This window comes from Trichoderma asperellum, chromosome 2 (assembly GCF_020647865.1).
Source record: "Trichoderma asperellum chromosome 2, complete sequence".
Classification (NCBI taxonomy): Eukaryota; Fungi; Ascomycota; class Sordariomycetes; order Hypocreales; family Hypocreaceae; genus Trichoderma; species Trichoderma asperellum.
The window spans coordinates 4,461,653-4,479,461 of NC_089416.1; the positions used below are offsets into that span (position 1 = coordinate 4,461,653).

The window sequence follows — 17,809 nt, forward strand, 5'->3', positions numbered from 1 at the left end:
AACCCTCTCTCGTACTGTATATTGGCTGTACAGCACCAGCTCAGAGACCACATTGGGCCGCACCGCCACTACTGGCTAAGCCCCCAAATACGTGGCGACTTTTCTTTGTCCCGTCAACAGCAAGCAAAATTTACAAACCGGCTCCGTACAAGTAAACAATTGGACGATAGAAACCGAGAAAAAAAAAATCTTCATACCCTGTCTTTTGTTTTGTTTTTTTCCGCCACTGCCAGCCCAAAGATCCATCTCGCTCCATCTCTCCTCTATTCCATCCGCCCATCTCCTCACAGTGCAGTAACGAGATCCCAAACGACCGACCCGCCCCAAAAAGAAGAAGATAAATCCAAAGTGCCAGGGTCAAGTTAAAGTGGCCACACAATTACTGGCATCTACGGCTCCCGAGGCATGCACACTGTACTCACTCGCTCCATACAGTATGTATACAACCTCTCTCTCTCTCTTCCTCTCCCCCCCCCTGTATCCTCACACCCTCCCTGCCCGCAAAGCCTGGCTCCAGACGTATCTCTCAACCTTTTCTTTTTTGTCCTTTCCCCTCCCCAGTCCAGCTATTCGCCTGTCATTCGATTCCAATCTCAGAGCTTTTACTGTACGTCTCTCTCTCTGTTTTTCCTGCCCCCTTGTTTTTATCCGGTCAGCTGATTCTTGCAAATTCGCTTTCGCTTGGACAGGGGGAGGTCATTCGGTGAGACTTGACAGGTGCCTGAATCCTACCACTAGGTGCTATAACATCAGGTACAAAACAAGCAAGTAAACAATCAAACAAACCAAATAAATGCCTGTAGAAAAATTCCCTCCGTATAAGTGGAGGCAGCACCACCATGGCCTCCAGCATAGTTCAGTAAAGACTGATAATGAATAATAATAATTGCTTTATTTTTTTTCCATCTGTCCGGTTCCAAGCGTAAAATGTGCACCCTCTATCTTTCTATTTTCCCCATCTCTCTCTGTCTCTCTCTCTCTACTCTACTCTATACTACCCAAAAGTTCCCTTTCCCCCCCTCCTCAGGGAATCCCTTCCTTTTTCTCCTTCTTCCGCCGTTAGTACCACCCTCCATCTCCCACCGGCTGCATCTTGCATATCCCCAACCAAGCAAATCGTCTAATACACAGTACTCTGCATATGCATATCTTAACATAGCAGACCAAATGCTGACAGCCAGCTCCAATCACCATAAATAAATATAGTATAATTTATATACCGCCTTATAGAAATGAAAATCTGATGCTCTGTTCCGTGCATAAATCAAGTTTATAATAATGCATCAACATCATTGTTCAAGCCATCTCCCTCAAAGGCCTTTGTCAAGAAATGTGTCATGGAGAAGAAATGCATCATGTAGAATTAGGAATAACCATCAAATTGGTATTTTTTGGCAAGTTCAATCACCTCAATGTAGAAGAAAGATGATGACATATGCTATGTATTGCCCAATTGCAACTCCGCTATTCTTTCGATTTCCCCGATCCCTACCATCTCACTCTTCTGAATCTTCCGTGTCCCAAGGACCCATAACAATGCTAAATGCTTCATGAAACCCAGCCATGGAGGCTATCCATCCTCTCAAGAGCTTTGGAAACCAAAAAACTTGAGACATAAAATACACACGTGTTACGCCGAGCCCAATGCCAGCCTGGTATATAGTATAAGTATAGCGAGTGTATTACCACAACCTCGCAATTCAAAGGGAAAAAAAAGGGGGGGTGAAAAAGAAGAAAATGGGAAATGCGTCACTCATCACCGTCTACCATCCAGGCAGACTATCTCCAAAATCTCGTTAGTTCCTCCAAGTATCCAAGCATTCAAAGTATCCAAAGTGTTTCCAAGTATCAAAGGCTTCCCCAGATCGCACTATCTCTGTTTAAATCCGCTATGAGCTCTTGCTTGCCTTGCGGCTTCCTCTAATAATCCCATGCCAGTTGGGTATGTATGAATAAAGGGGTGAAGATTCCAAATCTTCAAATGGAAAAAGAATCCTAAAAAATAAGAGAAAAAAAAATAATAATAGAGAAGAAGAGATAAAATGGCAAATGCCTGCTTTGCCTTTGCGGCGGAAAAGGGAAGAACATGGAGCCAGTAGCTACTTACGCAGGCTCTGTTGCTTTGTCGCACCTCAAAGACCAGCTTTAGAAAGATACGGCCAAAGCTCGCCTACATGAGCAGGTACTCCATGTTCTGCATCCGCATCAGATCTCGCCAGTGGAGATATGTCTGCGCCACGTCTGATCCGGCGCTATCGGGCGTACCTTGCCTCGACAAATTGTCATTGTGAAGCCAGAGGCCACGCAACACCATCACCATACGGCCAAAAGAGCCACAGCTGGCCTGGTCGCCAAGCTGCGCAATGCGATCCTCAAATAGCACACGAAAGTCGGAGCCGGGGAGGCTGATTGAGCCGCACAAGAGGTAGACCCAGACCAAGCTGCTGTCGTAACCCTCAGGTCCAGAAGGAATAAATTGCAATACGTTTGTAAGCTTGTCAACCAGACTCATCGGCGAGGGCTGATTGGGGCTGAACCCAGGCACCAGACTGCACAGGTAAATACGAGCCGCAAGGCGGAAGGCAGCCGTGATGTTCTTGGAAAGCTGCTTGGGCGACAGTGTGCCATTGGCATTGTAAGGCATCTTGGGTGTGAACTCATTGACCTCGGTGAGGCTAATCTGCTCGCCTAGGGCAGACACGTGTTGGCAGAGGGTGAAGTCATCCATGCCATCTCTCTTGAGCGATTCGAGGCACGCAATCTCAGAGATGAGATACATGACTCGGTCCTCGCAGCCCATCAGCTCTCGCAGGCCCATGTAGGGATTGATTTGAGACAGATGCTTCTCGCGGTACGTGTGGGCAAAGGTAGGAGATGTTCCCTGCATGGTGGCGCCAAGGATGTCAATCCAGGCGGTCAAGGTCATGTTGAACGGGGTCTGTGTCATTGGCGTGGCAGGGTCCAAGACTTGACGGGGCAGGTCCAGCTTGGTGACCAGGTTAATGGCGGCCTGGAAATGCTGGTGCCACGCAATGTCAAGCAGCTCTTCACTGTCCGAGCGGCCAACGACACACTGGAAGAAAATGAGTCCAAGAGTGGCCTCGAGGATCTGCTGGTAGTTCTCGTCTCGCTTCAGGGACTCGCAAAGCGACCAGATGGTCGCATAACGATGTCTCATGATGTCATGATCAAGGTCTTCGTTAGGGCCAGCCGACAAAGATTTAAGGTGCTGAGCTGCGATGCTCAGACAGCAGTGAAGATAGGTGTTGTTGGACTGCAGCGCGGGGAGAATCAAGTCAGATGCAACTGAGCCATGCTGGTTGGTCTCCAGAATAGGGAAGATGGTTGGCAGCACGAATTGGATGAAGTGGTCAAACAGACGCTGGTCGTTCTCATCCAGCTCAATCTTGACTTGCCTTGAGTCATAGGACGGTCCATGGGCAAAGTCGAAGAAGTTGACGTTGAGCGTCTCCTCAGCCAGCGACTCGCGGCGCTCTTCATGAACATGCTCGATCCAGCTTCCGGGAAGGGTGCCCGCCGGCAGGACGGTGCCTGCTGGTGGAGGCGGGCAGTAAGTGCTAAAGGTCGAGACTTGGGATTCTTTCAATGTCGGTACGTCATTGATGAACATTTGTCGCTCCGTCTTGACATCAATCTCGTACGGTGAATAAGAGCCAATCATGAAGTCGGGGGGCAGCTGAGAGTTGTAAGAAGAGTAATCGGGCTGGTGCATCGGGCCGTTGAAGTTGAAGCCGTTTGAAAAGTGGGAATCTATAGATGCAGACCTGTTGCGGTCCATAGGGTCGGTGTATGTTGCAGACGATGGCACGGAGTGTGACAAGCCAGGGGGTGAGGAGGAGGCAGAGTTTATGGAGGCGTGCGATGACTTTTCCGAGAGCTTCTTGCGCTTGATGATGCCCTTGATGTCCTCCTTGTGTTGCTTTCGCGCATCGTTGTTGCTCCACCACATGGGTCGCTTATACTCGCATTGCAGACCAAGGTGCTTGCATGCTGTGCAAAGAGGCGAGCCCTCGTCGCACTTCTTTCGTCTTAATCTGCAGGTGTAGCAGCCTAAAGGGAGTCGCCGTGTTAGTCTCAGAGGGTCACATTATGGCAACCTCTTTTTTTTTTTTTTTTTTTTTTTCCCAGAGAAAGGGAAGAAAAGAAAAGAAAAAAAGCGGCAGGGCAAAAAATAAAAAAAGAAAAATCAAACTAAGAGAAAGCCTGATGCTCAAGGCCTGTGAAACCCAAGATCAAAGGCTCTTCTTTCTCTCTCTTCATGTGTAGATGAACGGGGCAGCTGGTGTAAGAGTATAAGTATAAGCGGCGACATACCTGTTCTTGAGCGGCGATGCATTTGAGTTCCTCGTCGCGAAGCGCCATTGTTGGTCTTGGGAGCCGTCTTGGCCTTCCCAGACTGTGAAATCGCCATGTGTACGGAGTTCATTGATGCTCTTGACAAGATATTTTGGTGATTGGGGGGCAGGGTAGACATTTGTAGCTTGCGATGCTCAACCACTCGAGGTACCTTTCTCTGCTGCACACCGCGACCAGGGGAGGGGTGTCTCTGCACAGTGAGGCAGGGGTGGGTGTTGATACTGTGCTGGGCCGGGAGATGCTCGCACTGTACGTCTTGTCTTGTGGGGCTGGGCAAGGAGCGGGACGAAGAGCAAATCCAGTCAATGCTGCCGCTTTGGTGTCCGGGGGCCAAGTCTCGGACGATGGGCGCGATAAGGGCCGGGCTTGGTCCGTATCAGTCTGTTGCCAGGCAGCGTAGCGGAGTGAGGCTGTCGTGCCAAAGTTGGGAGCTCAGGCCCGGCGTTGAAAATATTAAATTACGTGTCTGTGATTCCAGATCTGAGTGGTCGGTGTAAGTCGTGGCGGGCTGTCGTATCAAACAACGGCGTCGCTTCGTTTGTCCGTCAACGGAACTTTGTAAAATTGCGCGAAATGAAGGTTGAAATATGTTTGGGTATGTGTAGAGAATGACTGGATCCAAGCAAGTCCGGCTTGCTTTTCACGGGAAATAGTAGCGATGTCTGGTCAGAGGAGAAGAGAGGAGAGCGGATGGGGATGGGAAATGGGGTTAAGAGAGAGGGGGGAAAGCCTTTTGGCAACAACAACACTTGGATACTCGCACCTTTACTCCAAGAGAAAGAAAGAAAAAAGAGGGCTAAATTCGAGAACAACAGGAAGAGCCATGACTTATATCATGGCCGCATTTTGCACGGCCAAGTGTTGAGCTGGCACGAGCGATTCCGCAAGGGAGATTTTGCAGCTCGGATTGCTATTTTTAAAACTAAAATGACACTAATTATGTCCATCTGAGAACCAAGACGCTTGTGCCCAGCTCTGCGCTTAGGACAGCCAATGAGCGCTGTGTAGCCGCCGAGGACCGCTGCTCCCTTGGGCAATGGAGGGCGGTGGATGTGCGGATGAGCAGCACGTAGCGGGAGAGCTACTGACCGGGGTTGGACCAACCACAGAGACGGGAAAATTCCTCCTGGATGCCTGTCTGGACCCGCGAGGATGTCACCCACCGAACGCCAAAGCGGAAAGAAATGGGCGATGCCACTTGCAGCAGTAAAGTACGTCCATGTATGTGCATACATGCACGCATGGCCGTCGGGGCCGCGGTCAAAAGCCGTTCAGACAGGGCCCAAGGGCTAAAAGCCTGTGGTCGCCAGACGCTTGGCCTAGCTTGGGGACGAAGGCTTCCCGAACGACGTCCTGTCTTCACGAAAACGTGTTGGAGAGGGCCAACACCGAGTCCCTGTAGCCGGTATCTCGTCCCCGGCGGGTGGCCGTAGGTGCTCCTGCGCACCCCATTGTGCGCAAATGTGCAGCATACGAAAGTCGCACTTGTATAGACGCTGGGTGACGGTGCTCTGCACTACCAAGAAACGTAGTCAGACATGCGGCTGTAGTTCACAATGCTAGGACTTACAGGTACGAGGGGCTACATCACAGTACGAGTGGATGCAGCTAGAGAGAAGCTCCCAGGCCAGGGTGAAGCTGTCGGGGTTGCGTTGCTCTCCATCATCTATTGGGGGCCTAACCTGCAGTACTGTACATAGTATGTTTATAGTATGTTCATATACCAGTGGCATCTGAATAAAGCAGGCCGCAGATCAAAGCCCCTGCTCGAGCACTGAGGGTGTGCTCTTCATTACCAGGAAAGCTTGGAGTCTCTGCGGCCGTAGTCCGTTGACAGCAGTGGATATTTGCATAGATAAACTGTGACAAACCCATGAAACCGAGAAGCTTGCGAATCTGCAGAAATAGATGCTCCCAGAGATCAGCATTCGCACGCAAAAGCATTCAAGGTGTGTGACTCTCTGCGACTGGGGCCAAGTGCAGCCATCCGGCCTTGCTGTAGCAGCAGCATTGTTGGTGCGCCAATATCTACCTGCTTGTTTGTACATACTGAACTGGTACTAACTTACTGTCTGGCAGCGCAGAAGCAACGCTCGCACTAAGCAGGCACAGAGCCGTGGACGGTCAATAGCCGAGTGGGATGAGGAGAAGGCCGGGTACACGCGAGTAAGGTGACCTCACTCTGCATCGGCAAGTACTGCACAGATATCTTGGCCAGCCAGGCAAGTCATCCGGCACAGAGCGCAGCGGGTCGCAGCAGCGCAGGGAGCGATGAAGGGCAAGAATGGGAACGGAGAACGGGGACGCAGCAGTGGCCGGTGGGCAGCTGGCCGACCTGTTCTGTTCCCCCGCAGCTGCCGAGCACGAGTACTGCGGTGGTTCGTGCCACAAGTACGAGTACACGGGCAACTGCAGCCACACAGCGTCAGGCGCATGTACTCTGCACTACTAAGCGATCCACGATACAGCACTCGCAGTCGCAGTACTTTGTACGATTATACATACATACGAGCTGCTGGTACAGGCAGGCACCCACAGAAACTTGAGCGAGTCGAGCGTTGACAAGGTGAGGCCTGCTTTGTGGCGGCAGAGTTGCGAGCTAGTGGCTTGGGCGCCGCGTGCAAAATCTCTGCCGGCCACGCTGATTCGCCAGACAGCTGTGACGAAGTGCTGGCTCGTGCATGAAGCGGCAGGGGCCGCGGGACCAACCGACTGTAGCGCCAACACCACGCAGGGAGCTATCCCTGCCAACAGACCACCTGGGGATCGAGATTGGCTCATTTCTGCTAAACGGCATGGAGAACTAGCAGGGCTCAGATGGCAGCAGCGCAGCCAATCGCAGGCGCCGGGCATAGCTGCAAAGCTCCGCTGCGGGGCCAAGTCCGCACGTTTCGACCGATCTTCAGCGAGGAGAAAGAACGAGCAGAGCAGAACGACTTCCTTCTCTGGCCGTTTCGACTCGTATGGCTGCCTGAGTGAGTGAATAAAGACGGCAAGAGTGGAGCGTCTCCTCATGCGAGGTAGCATTGGAGGAAGGCAGCTTGCTCTACTTGTACTCTTGCAGTCTTTTAGCTGATGGAAATGAGATATCGCATTTGCCTAAATCGGCTGAATTCGGTGCCGCTTCGCCTCGCCAGAGAGAGGAAATTTGCTGTGGCCCAAGGCAATAAGCAGTGTTATAGAAACGTGTTGTTTTGCATCTGCCTCTGCCTGTGCTAATCTAAGATATCAAGTGACAAAGGGGGCTTGGTCTTGACTTTGAGTCGAGATGGATGTCTGGGCCTCCTTTGTCCAGAGATTTGAATGAGACAAAAACGGCTCTGGTAGCATTTGAAAAATGACAAGTAATACTAGGTAGCAGTTATCGCCAAAGTAGGCAGGCGGGCAAGACCTTCCCTGCTCCTTTCCAAAGTCAATTAACCCCTCACTTCGGCCTTTTTTTCAGGGCTAATTTTGGCCACGGATCGGTTCATGGCCTGTCGGCGCTTACAGCAAGACAAGCTGTCATGACGCGGCAAATCACACTATTGGCGCTATCGCCCAGCACGTGTAGGCAATGGCCGTGTTGCAAGACCAAGAGCAGGTTGCTATTTTTAATTTAGCCCACAATCCTGCGTCTCTTTTGCAGCCTTGGTGATTCTGGCCAAAATCCTTCCGCTGCGGACTTTTATCAGATGCCATATCAGATTAGTCAAGGCTTGCGCTTGTACATCTGCGTCTGATCTCGGCTGTCGCGAGCTGTTAAGCGCCGAAGCCAAGGTGTGTCCATCCCACTCTGGTACTGCATTCCGATACGGCATGCTTCTCATGGTGCAGAATCGCTTATTCTCGTCACATCGTTGTCTCGCTTCTTCAGTTCGTCTATCGCGGGAGTATAAAGGCTGATGGGCTCGCGCCCGCCAATTCTCTGGTGTATCACTCTCTTTTACGTCTTTACTTGTGTTCATCTTCGACGTCTCTACGCAATACTTCGGCTCTCGCAGAAGCCCCACGTTGTCTCCCACCAACAGCTGTTGGGTGGTGCCTCATGCGGCATTACTCCGTCGCCGCTGCATGTCGTGCATCACTGGTAACTACGACCAACACCACTAGTTGTGGTATTTCCAACTACGACTACTAAACAATGAAGTAATAATAGCAACTGCATTACAAGCTCTAAGAACTCTCCGGGCTCACGATTCGGACTTGTAATGGCTTGCAGAACTGAGAGGATAGTATTACTGTTCAGGCATGCTACAGGGTACTGCGTACACGGCACTCGCTACTACTAACCCATCTACCATCGAGCCTACCAGGTATCTTAGCACAATGACTCCTCCCATGGCCTGAGGGCTAGGATCGATATACCGTCCTTGCGCAATCTAGCTCTAGTCCGGGCCACCGACTAATATGTACAACCCCTCACTCTTCGATCGGCTATTGATAACACCAGAGTGACTCTGGAGTCCGACGCCAGCTCCGGCGAAATGCCTCTCGCCATTGATACGTCTATCTTGCACCGATGTGGACATTGCGGCCAATGTTCCTACAAACGCCGTTCTCCTCTCTCCACCGTAGCAATTAAAAGGCTAGCTCCGGGACTATCATTTTAGCTTATAACCAGAAACTCGCGCGATCTCGACACATATGGTAATGTGGCGTTCTCCGTCTACAGCTATACTAACACAAGTGCCATTTCACGTAAATGGCAACTGGCATCTACCTTGATGCGGATACATACGCCTCTGCTAGTGGCTTAGTGCTCAGCGCCGATTCAAAAGGCCGTGCTAGCGCATAGCAGCTTCGAGTCAGTCGTGTTCTGCCGCGAAGAGGAGTACGACTGTACAGGAGCACGGATAGTAGGGCAGCTTCTCGCACATTCGGGAAAACAACATTCGTCCGAGAAAGTCGATTGATCAAATCCACAATACGACTTTTGGAGTAGCAATCGCCCAGTTCCAGTAGGATCACCCTGTATTTTTAAGATTGCCGGGTGACTTGTAGTATTTCACAAGGAAACAGAGGGGGGTAAAATGACGGCCCCCCAGGAACAAAGCCGAGATACGTGAGTGGAAATCAACATGAACGCAATCTTTTTCCGAGGCATGCCAGGCCACATCCCCAGATACACAGTATATCCCTACGGAGTACAAAATTCCACGACGCCTTATTACTACTATCTTAGTGAGCGTTGTAGTGGATCTCTCGGGTAGTGTGCTTCCGAAGCCCTTGAAAATTTGTCTCTGCGTGTGCTCCATGCTGTCGTGCTTGTATTATGGAGTTGATGCTTGCAGGTTTGAATGCGGTAGGTTTTAGCGTTGCCAAGCTGAAGCTGTGATCCATTCTTCTCTCTGCAAAATACGCCATAGAGCTGGAATCACTCCTCCGTATACTGCTCGTGCTTCTGCAAGTACTGAAAGTAGGTATACTCGGGAGTCGGTCGTGATGATAGGCCGATCGCATTGGCTCGAGTCACAACACACACCAGTTCAACTAGGCTCGTCTATGCTGTGGAACTTTGGGCATATTGCGCACCATTCATCGCGCAATGAAGATTGGGGCGCATCAATTCACGGCCATGTGAGCCTTTGAGAATGGGGGCTTCACGCAGGTAATTGGCCGGCCGTCTGAAGCTCTGGTGTTTGAAGCCAACTAATCGACGGGATGAATGGAAATGAGCAATGATGCCAGCCAGTGGTCGCTCATCTTTCCCTGCTTCCTGATTGCTGCTTGGTGTTTTAGTGGCTGGTGGCTGGCGGCAGTAGCACGAGGAGCTTCTTCCCCCTCACAGCCAAGAGGCCAGACCAGGGGACTGATTCCTGTGCACTTATGTACGTCTTGCCGCACTGTGACGAGCGGGTGCTATTTCCTAGCTGGTGATCATCAGGGTGCTATCAAAATTGGCCTAGGACCCTGGGTGTGGACTCTGCAGCTGGAGCCATCACACTATTCGGCCGGATCGGATAGGCTCAGTGCCTACCTGCTCGCATGGGGTAAGCCGAAGGATTTGTGCTTGTTCACCTGCTTTGCAGCCCTGCGAGCTTCCTGCAGCCCTGGGCCGCGGCATGTCAAAGAAGCTCTCCTGTGTGCCTCCGTTCTCGTACAGTACAGTACTCACTCCCACTTGATCTGCTCTGCCGTTATGAACCTACGACGGCCCATCCGTCCTCTAGCGGCGACCTAGCGCCGTTGGTAAAGCCGTTTATTGAAGAAGAATCGGGCCAACATTCCCCGCGCCCGTACGGCCTCCTCAGCTTCGCAGCTGTGTGAGACACCACGGGAGGAAGAGAGGTGTTCGACATGGTTTCTTGTTTTTCCTCCCGGCACGCCGCACGCCGCACCGGCCGGGGGGGGGGGGGGGGGGGGCTGGCAAAATTTTCTTTTTCTTTTGCGTAATGCGAGCCAGCATCGCGCTCCCTGGACTCCCGCCTAGGCGCAGAGACAAGAGCTCCGTTGCACGATAGACTTGTCGGTGAGCAGCGACCAGGCTCAAGGCATGATAGCTTCCTGGTCCGTGTGCATGCTAGTCACTATCTTGCCGGCGCCGTTCCGTTGCCTGTGGTTTCTAGATGCAAGGCATTGGCGGAGACGGGGGGGCTGGAGACGGGAGCGAAAGCACTAGCATGCGTCTTCTTTACTTTGTTGGCTGCTAGCTCTGGAGGCGGCGACCTCTGACAAGAATGGCTGCGAGCTGGACTGGTTTGAGCTTCGTACCGTATAATCCGGTGGTTGAGCATCCAAAGCTACCTATACAGTAGCAAAGTCAGCTACAATCGTGCAAATCAAGGCGGGCTGTAAAGGCACGTTGCAGGGCACGTCTTCTGCTCGCCTCCATCCTGAAATGACTCCACGAGGGCGAATTGATGCGATTGATGGAAATCTGGCCAATGGGCAGCGCTGAGGCCGCTGTCGCGCTCTGATTGGGCCTCGGTGGTAAATTTGAGCCGTGCCCAATTGGTCTGCGTGACCTCGACAGCACGTGGAGTCTCTATTTTCGCCGCCTTCGGCCCTCTGGATTGGCTACATTCACAAAACACCACTCTGCAAATTTCCCTCTACTCAAAGTCATCCATCTCGTCCGTCCTTTTTTCCTCGTTGCCTGATGCTACGCGTGCCGCTTGGCCCCGTTCCATCCCCGACCCCGTCCTGCTCTCCAGCCATCAATCGGGCATAAGGTAAGACATACATGTGCGCTACGCAGCTTCGCTCTCAGCGAGGAGCCATTATCGTGCCATCCCCTCCCCCCATCCCTTGCCCTTCATCTGCACTCGCAGCGCTAGTCGCACGAAATGCCTCTGCCGGCCTGATAGTCTCATGCACAGTAAAGATACAGTATGCACAAGGGCCCTGGCAGAGCTGCTCGTGGTGGCTAGCCCGGACCGCATCGCATGATGGCCACCCCCCCCCCCCCCCCCTCTCCACGGCCTTGGCCATTCTCTTTCGCTCTCGTTTTTCCCTCATCAATCATCTTGGCCGTCGCCAATTGGAGCTTTCCGTCCCTCTCCTTCTCTTTTCTGCTGGATACGATGTGGGGTAACGGCTGGAAAAGCTGACTTGATTCCGAAAGAAAGATCGGCTCCCTGGCCCTGGCCTGGGTGTCACGTCGCATCTCTCATCTCTCTGCGTGGCCATTGTAGGCCGCTAGCGTATCTAGCTTCCCTGGACGACACCGGCGGACGTTGTCGTGATACCCCATCACAGAGCACGGTGGCTTGCAGGCCGTGGAGGAGATACTAGTAAAGGTAGTTGACTACTGCTACCACTAGTACTAGTATTTGCCTAGCAATACGACTACTCATTATCACTTCAACAATCTGTAGCACGAGCAGCTTGTTTAGAGCTAGCTGCGGCGGACGTGATCAAGGTTGCGCAAGCTCCAGATGCTCATGATGCGCGAGAGCGGCACCACACATGGAATCGACAAGTGCACACTGCATAGATAGTATGTGCATGGTTGGGCTCAACATGATTGACCGCTGTGTGGCCGAGAGACGTTTTGTTAGCAGGCCACATGGCTAACCTGTGCCTCACTCAGTCGTTATTGTGCTAGCATTGCTAAGCCGGCAGCCGAGACTTGCCATGTACTCTATCGCAATGAAGTCACCGCTGCAAGGGTAGAGGAGGCAAAGACAAGCACATAACTGAGATCTGCAGTCCGTGCAGACCGAAGCAGACCGAACAAGGCCTCGACGCGCCCAGCTACCTGCATATGCTTACATCTGGCCCTTGTCTCAAAATTGGGTTCTTATGGATGTCACATTCATCAGTGTGACGAGGTCTCTGGCGTTTTCCACCAACTCCGCAAAATCAGAGAACAAAAAGTCACTTGAATCGCGAGCCGGACCGTTCCACTAGCTCGCCCGAGCTCATCACAACGCGAACAATGTGATGTGATGATCGTAGCTGGAAAATTTCATCAACCTTTCGCCCTACATCACCAACCCATTACCCAAAAAGGCAATCACACGGCAAGGCGTCAAAGAAGAGCCACGGTAGTAGCCGCTAGAGAATCCTTTGGCCAGTTTGGTGGGGTCTTATCACACTGACAGAACCAACACGCATGTGCTTCCCGCTCGCACTTACATGGAAAACAAGACTACACAAGAAAATTTTGTAGAGGCACAGGAACATCTAAAGGATTGTCGTCTTTTCAGCGTGACCGTTTATCAATTTAGCAGCCGAGACAAGTCTCAAGCCACCGGCTGGGGCCATTTGCGCTAGAAGGCTCTTCGGCCTCACCGACTTGCTGCATGTATCAGTCCTTTTTTAACGGAGAATGTGAAGGACAAAAAAAAAAAACGTTGGGTTCCAAGACGGGTCCGGGATGGAGCTTTTTTTCGCCTGGTCTGCGAGGGAAAGGCTCGTTGAGTCACGAGGCCACAATGACGCCGTCAGATCTTCCACCGCCTATCTTCTCTTGAATGATCTTTTGTGAGCTCGTTGGGCTCCTAGTCCTTGTCTGCCGTGTGGTTTGTTGGAGACCTCGCGATGCTGACGGGAGCGACCCCCGGGCCGGTGATTATGTTGTATCTCAAAATCTGAGGATGCCAATGCCACCTTGATGCATTAAGCCACCGAGGCTTGACAGGTTTACCAGAGCTCGGGACACGTACAGTTTAAGCAAGTGTCTGCTTCTGCAATTCACCGTGCCTGCGAGACGGAGCGGGGATACATGGATTCTGGACTATGACAGAAGCAAGACAGATATGATACCTCACCCTTCTATCGTCTACTGTCTCGCAGCACTGGAAGCTCTTCCCATCTTCCCGTGCATACCAAGGTGCATGGACTGCATTGAGAATCCTTGCTTGTGCATAAGTAGTCCGCCATTGTCGACCAGGGCCTCCCTCAACCTTTCGTCCGCATCCTAGTCTGCTTGCAAAAAGATCACGGCGCCTAAGCGCCGGCTATATTTGGACGAGTACCGGCGTCCAAGGTTTTTGGCCATCCAGCAAATCGCATGGTTCAATACCCTGCGCGCGGCTCCACATATGGAGCTTGTGCGGCAGTATCCATGGGTGGCCAAGACAGTTGACTGGTTGGAAGAAACGACACCATCTGCGAGTGTTTGGCCATCTGTCCAATTGTTCTCGTCGTCTTCGCGCCGCCGTCATGGCAGAAAGCGCCAGCCTCTGGCGCCAATAGGAGCCAACATTGTCGACTCTAGCACTGCGGCCAGCTGTGTCACCCTGTTCTCGTACAGGCCTGTGCTTTGAAATATGCGAGCAGCGCCCTGCCTCCGTTAGTATTGTAGAGTGCTGTGGGACTTGCTATTCTTGTCCCCCGCAACGTCCTTTTGCGAGCCGGATCGGTGTGTGCTCATCACATCGCATTACAGACTAGCTCTGGTGCTGACTACCGGGTGGTGGTCCCTGGCTCAAACGTGCAGTCGTATGCGTGTTTTCGCCCGCAGGAACTCACGGCCGGTCCCTGAGATGCGACCTTCGGCCGCTCTCATGAGGAATACTTATCAACCGTTAGCCGCCCACCGAGATGCAGAGTCCTCTTGCCCCTTTGCGACCTCTATCTCGTTTATGTGGCATCTACTCCGTATCGAGGTTTTAATTCCCTTGCTTGGTCGTTTCTTTTTTGCGTCTTTGGATATATTGTTACATTATTGAGTTGCTTCAATCTCTCTAGAAAGATTGCCGGCGACGGCTGCATCGCTAGAAGCAACTCTACTCTACTGCCTTTGGAGAGCCACCCCCTAAGCTTACCTTTGCTGCTTCCATGTATTAAACAAGCCATCTTAGCGAATACAGAAAAGAGACAGCACCGAGTGCTGAGAAACATGGTACGTGAGCAATTTTGTTCTGTTTTACTTTCCCCAACGTCATGTCATTCGGTCCCGTCACTTACCTGATATCCCCTAGAATTACACATCCTTTCAAGCCGGCGAGAGCCGCACATACCAGGAGATGCGCCAGAAGCCGGCTCCTCGGGACACCTTTTTTAACCTCAAGCATGAGCCCCAGCAAATTAGACCGACGTCAGTGGCTACAGAATTCGTTGATACTGATTGGGATGGAGAGGAGGATGAAGTGATCAGTGAGCCGGAAGATAACTCACCGCGAGTGAGCTTACAATCAGTAAGTGGCCCATCTTCTTTCTTTGAAAGCGAAAACTCGATCCTAACGTCGGGTTCTTGTAGTCTGGGCAGCCTAGTTTCACAACCCTTTCTTCGTACGACGAGGCCCCCACCCCCCGTTCAAGCAGAGGGCCGCAGGTCTATCTAGAATATTCTCCAAAACAAGTAGAAGGCCCTCGCGGGCCGCACCTCTTTCGATTTCCTGCCGACCAGTACATGAAGTATCCGGCAGAGGAAGATGTCATTCTATCACTGTCGCCCATGACTCCGCAAGTGCCTCGACAGGTTGCAGCTCACCAATTATCTCGCCGGAATAGCCCCTTCCAGTACACTGATGAGGAGCTCGACTCATCAGAACTGGCGTCATGGACTCCTGAGATGGTGGCACAGTCGATGCTCAATGCCGGTTTAGAGCTAGCGGTCTCGGACCGGTTCATTGAAAATGACATTACCGGAGCTATTCTGATGACGTTGAAATTTGAAGATCTAAAAGAATTGGATATTTCTTCTTTCGGAATTCGAACAAGGGTATGGCATCAGATTCAGGCATTGATGGATAGCAGGCCTGCTTCGCCCCGAGCGTCGACTCCAATTGAAGATAAGCCGAGCCGCGAGGCTAGGAAGGCGATGAAGAAGGATAACTCTGGTTCAGTACGACGCCACGAGAGCAAGCGCAGACAACGCCGCGGCGTCAATGATCCCATTACGCCAATGGAGTCTGTATCCATCATTGGCATCGAACAAGTCATTCCAAAGCCTCACAACTGTTCCAAGGGCGAGAAGTGCTCGAAGTGGAGGAAGCAACAGAGGATCATTGAGGAGTTCAAGGCATTGAATCCCCACATCGATATCAACACAGCTAGTGGCGCGGTTGTCATTTATGGTGACGCAGGAAACCCCGACACGGCCAGGGCCTTGGATCCCAATGAGACGATTCGGCCATTTTCTGATTCGGTTCCCTCTGTGGTGGCATCTTCTGACATCCTCGGCCCCGGTGGCCTACCACCTCTTCAGTATCTCCAGGAAGCGACTCTTCGGGGTGTACAGGCTCGCGATCCTCAGGACAATGTCCGCCAATTCCTCAACTTTCAGCAGACCAACCAGATTGGCGCTGAAGTACCGCTGACACCCCCCTTTGAAGTTACGCCGCCTGCACAGCCTCATCAAGGCTTGCGACGTCTGCCGAAGCTATCTATCCCAGCAAAGCCTCAGGCTGCACGACAAACAGCTCCTCGGGCATCTGTTTCACAGCCCACACAGCAGCAGCAGCAGCAGCAGCAGCACGGATCCTGTCGCTCTTCTCCTTTGCAACAAGAGTTCATACCATATCAAATGGACAAGGCAGATCCATTGTCACCCGACTTGGAAACTGCTAAGAATCCGTACCGATTTGGTACTCCATTCTCTGAGATGGATGTTCCAGTCACTGCCGTGCCCATTGGGCCTGTTGCTCGTGATACCTCCCAGTCGGTGCCTCCCGATATGAACTACCGAGCCGCTCCCACCGCTCTGGGTCACACTCGATCCCAGTCGCGAGCCTCTGCACGTCGCCCGTCATTCCCTGTCCTTCCAGCCTTGGATGAGAACCGGGCTACCCGTAACTACCATAGGACTACTTCGCCGAAGACGGCCTCTCCTAGAACCCCAGTCCCCTCTCAGCAGTTTCAGCAGTTTCAGCAGCAGCAGCAACCCTCTCAGCCCTCTCAAGCTCCTCCTCGCTTCCACTATCCCTGGTCTCCTGCTGATCGTACTACGTATGAGACTGCTATTCCTCCTATGCCTTCACTGCGCCCTGGCGATTCCCAGGAAGCACCTGCCGCCATGTCTACGAACGGTATCAGTTTCCAAGGCCCCATGAAGAAGCGCAAGATGCGCATGCTCCGTCATGAATGGCAGGATGGTTACTTTACCTTGAAAGGAACCCGCCTAAACATGCACAAAGATGCCCAGCAGATGGATCGTACACTTGAGTATGTCGATATTGATGACTACGCAATTGCCTGCTCTAGCCTAGCATCTACATCCAAGCTCTCTGCCGCATTCAAAGCTGTCTCAATTTCACACAACCGTGAAAAGAGCGATCCTGTTGGCGCTTTCAGCTTCCAACTCATCCCTCAAGACAAGAATGGAGCACGTCTTCGTAAGCGTGAGAGCTCTCTCCAGCCTAATGCTTCGGCCGAAGGTGTCAACGGCACTGGCAAGACTCACCACTTCGCCGTCAAGGGCCGTGATGAGCGCATCGACTGGATGCGAGAGCTCATGCTGGCCAAAGCACTGAAGCAGAAGGGAGATGGCTTTGAGATCAGTGTCAACGGTAATATGATTTAAGCTACATAAATCAAGCTTCGATCCTTTTTGATGACTTTTTCTTTGTCTTTAACGATTGAATGATTATGACCTGTTTCCTTTATTTGTTCTCTTTATCAAATCTCTCCCTTCTCAATCTTCTTGATTTGTATTCTTCTCTCGCGTGTAGCAAAGCACACTCAAGTTGCCTACGCTCATGCTGCCCCTTTTCTCCTTCTTTGACTTCTCTTCTTGCATAAGACAAAAATCCGGTGTGTGTGTGTGTGTGTGTGTGTGCGAGCGTGGATTCGCAGCGAAGGATTTGATATCCATTTTGTTTCTGTTTGAGGGTTTAAGATTGATGATACCTAGTTTATATGTTAGAAACCTTCCTTCAAGGGATTATGATGACGTGGAAACAAAAAATAATTTCTTGCTGTTGGTTTGGAGATTTTTTTTTTTTTTTTTTTTTTGCTAGTGGTAGCTGGTTTATATAAAATGCGGAAATAAAAGAAAGAAAAGTAGCATGAATTCTGGTGCACTTTTGATGTGTATTGTGAACATTGTCATAAATTTATT

At 51.6% G+C, this 17,809-nt stretch overlaps 4 protein-coding genes across 5 annotated transcripts; 2 read left to right on the forward strand and 2 right to left on the reverse strand.

Moving 5' to 3' along the window:
* Nucleotides 1–567: 567 nt before the first annotated feature.
* On the reverse strand, nucleotides 568–5,241 carry ADV1 (Transcriptional regulatory protein pro1). The gene is made up of 3 exons (XM_024898849.2): nucleotides 4,336–5,241; nucleotides 711–4,071; nucleotides 568–637 (listed from the first exon to the last, which is right to left on the reverse strand). The coding sequence occupies exons 1-2, from the start codon at nucleotides 4,493–4,495 to the stop codon at nucleotides 2,171–2,173; spliced, it is 2,061 nt and encodes a 686-aa protein (XP_024766460.2). The 5' UTR covers nucleotides 4,496–5,241; the 3' UTR covers nucleotides 568–637; nucleotides 711–2,170.
* A 455-nt stretch (nucleotides 5,242–5,696) lies between these two features.
* TrAFT101_003774 (uncharacterized protein) lies at nucleotides 5,697–6,321 on the reverse strand (the record flags this gene model as incomplete). Its single annotated transcript, XM_066126985.1, has 3 exons — nucleotides 5,697–5,893; nucleotides 5,948–6,043; nucleotides 6,102–6,321. The coding sequence occupies 3 exons, from the start codon at nucleotides 6,319–6,321 to the stop codon at nucleotides 5,697–5,699; spliced, it is 513 nt and encodes a 170-aa protein (XP_065983093.1).
* Nucleotides 6,322–6,661: 340 nt separating this feature from the next.
* On the forward strand, nucleotides 6,662–6,829 carry TrAFT101_003775 (uncharacterized protein; the record flags this gene model as incomplete). The annotated part of the gene is made up of 1 exon (XM_024910867.2): nucleotides 6,662–6,829. One exon carries the CDS (start codon nucleotides 6,662–6,664, stop codon nucleotides 6,827–6,829), a length of 168 nt encoding a protein of 55 aa, XP_024766459.2.
* A 4,384-nt stretch (nucleotides 6,830–11,213) lies between these two features.
* On the forward strand, nucleotides 11,214–17,752 carry TrAFT101_003776 (uncharacterized protein). 2 transcript variants are annotated; one of them, XM_066126986.1, is made up of 4 exons: nucleotides 11,214–11,531; nucleotides 11,924–14,650; nucleotides 14,730–14,945; nucleotides 15,008–17,752. In XM_066126986.1, the coding sequence occupies exons 2-4, from the start codon at nucleotides 14,648–14,650 to the stop codon at nucleotides 17,270–17,272; spliced, it is 2,484 nt and encodes an 827-aa protein (XP_065983094.1). In that variant the 5' UTR covers nucleotides 11,214–11,531; nucleotides 11,924–14,647; the 3' UTR covers nucleotides 17,273–17,752. The 2 variants fall into 2 exon arrangements, with proteins under 2 accessions (XP_065983094.1, XP_024766458.2); XM_024898779.2 differs by lacking the exons at nucleotides 11,214–11,531; nucleotides 11,924–14,650 and having other exon boundaries at nucleotides 14,660–14,945.
* The last annotated feature ends 57 nt before the right edge of the window (nucleotides 17,753–17,809 follow it).

What these genes read in the sequence shown, in the direction of transcription:
- ADV1 (XM_024898849.2), bottom strand. Translation starts at nt 4,495, where the DNA reads ATGTCTACCCTGCCCCCCAATCACCAAAATATCTTGTCAAGAGCATCA. An exon ending in GCATCGCCGCTCAAGAACAG is followed by an intron (nt 4,072 to 4,335) that starts GTATGTCGCCGC and finishes GACTCCCTTTAG; the next exon opens with GCTGCTACACCTGCAGATTA.
- TrAFT101_003776 (XM_066126986.1), top strand. An exon ending in CGCGAGTGAGCTTACAATCA is followed by an intron (nt 14,946 to 15,007) that starts GTAAGTGGCCCA and finishes GGGTTCTTGTAG; the next exon opens with TCTGGGCAGCCTAGTTTCAC.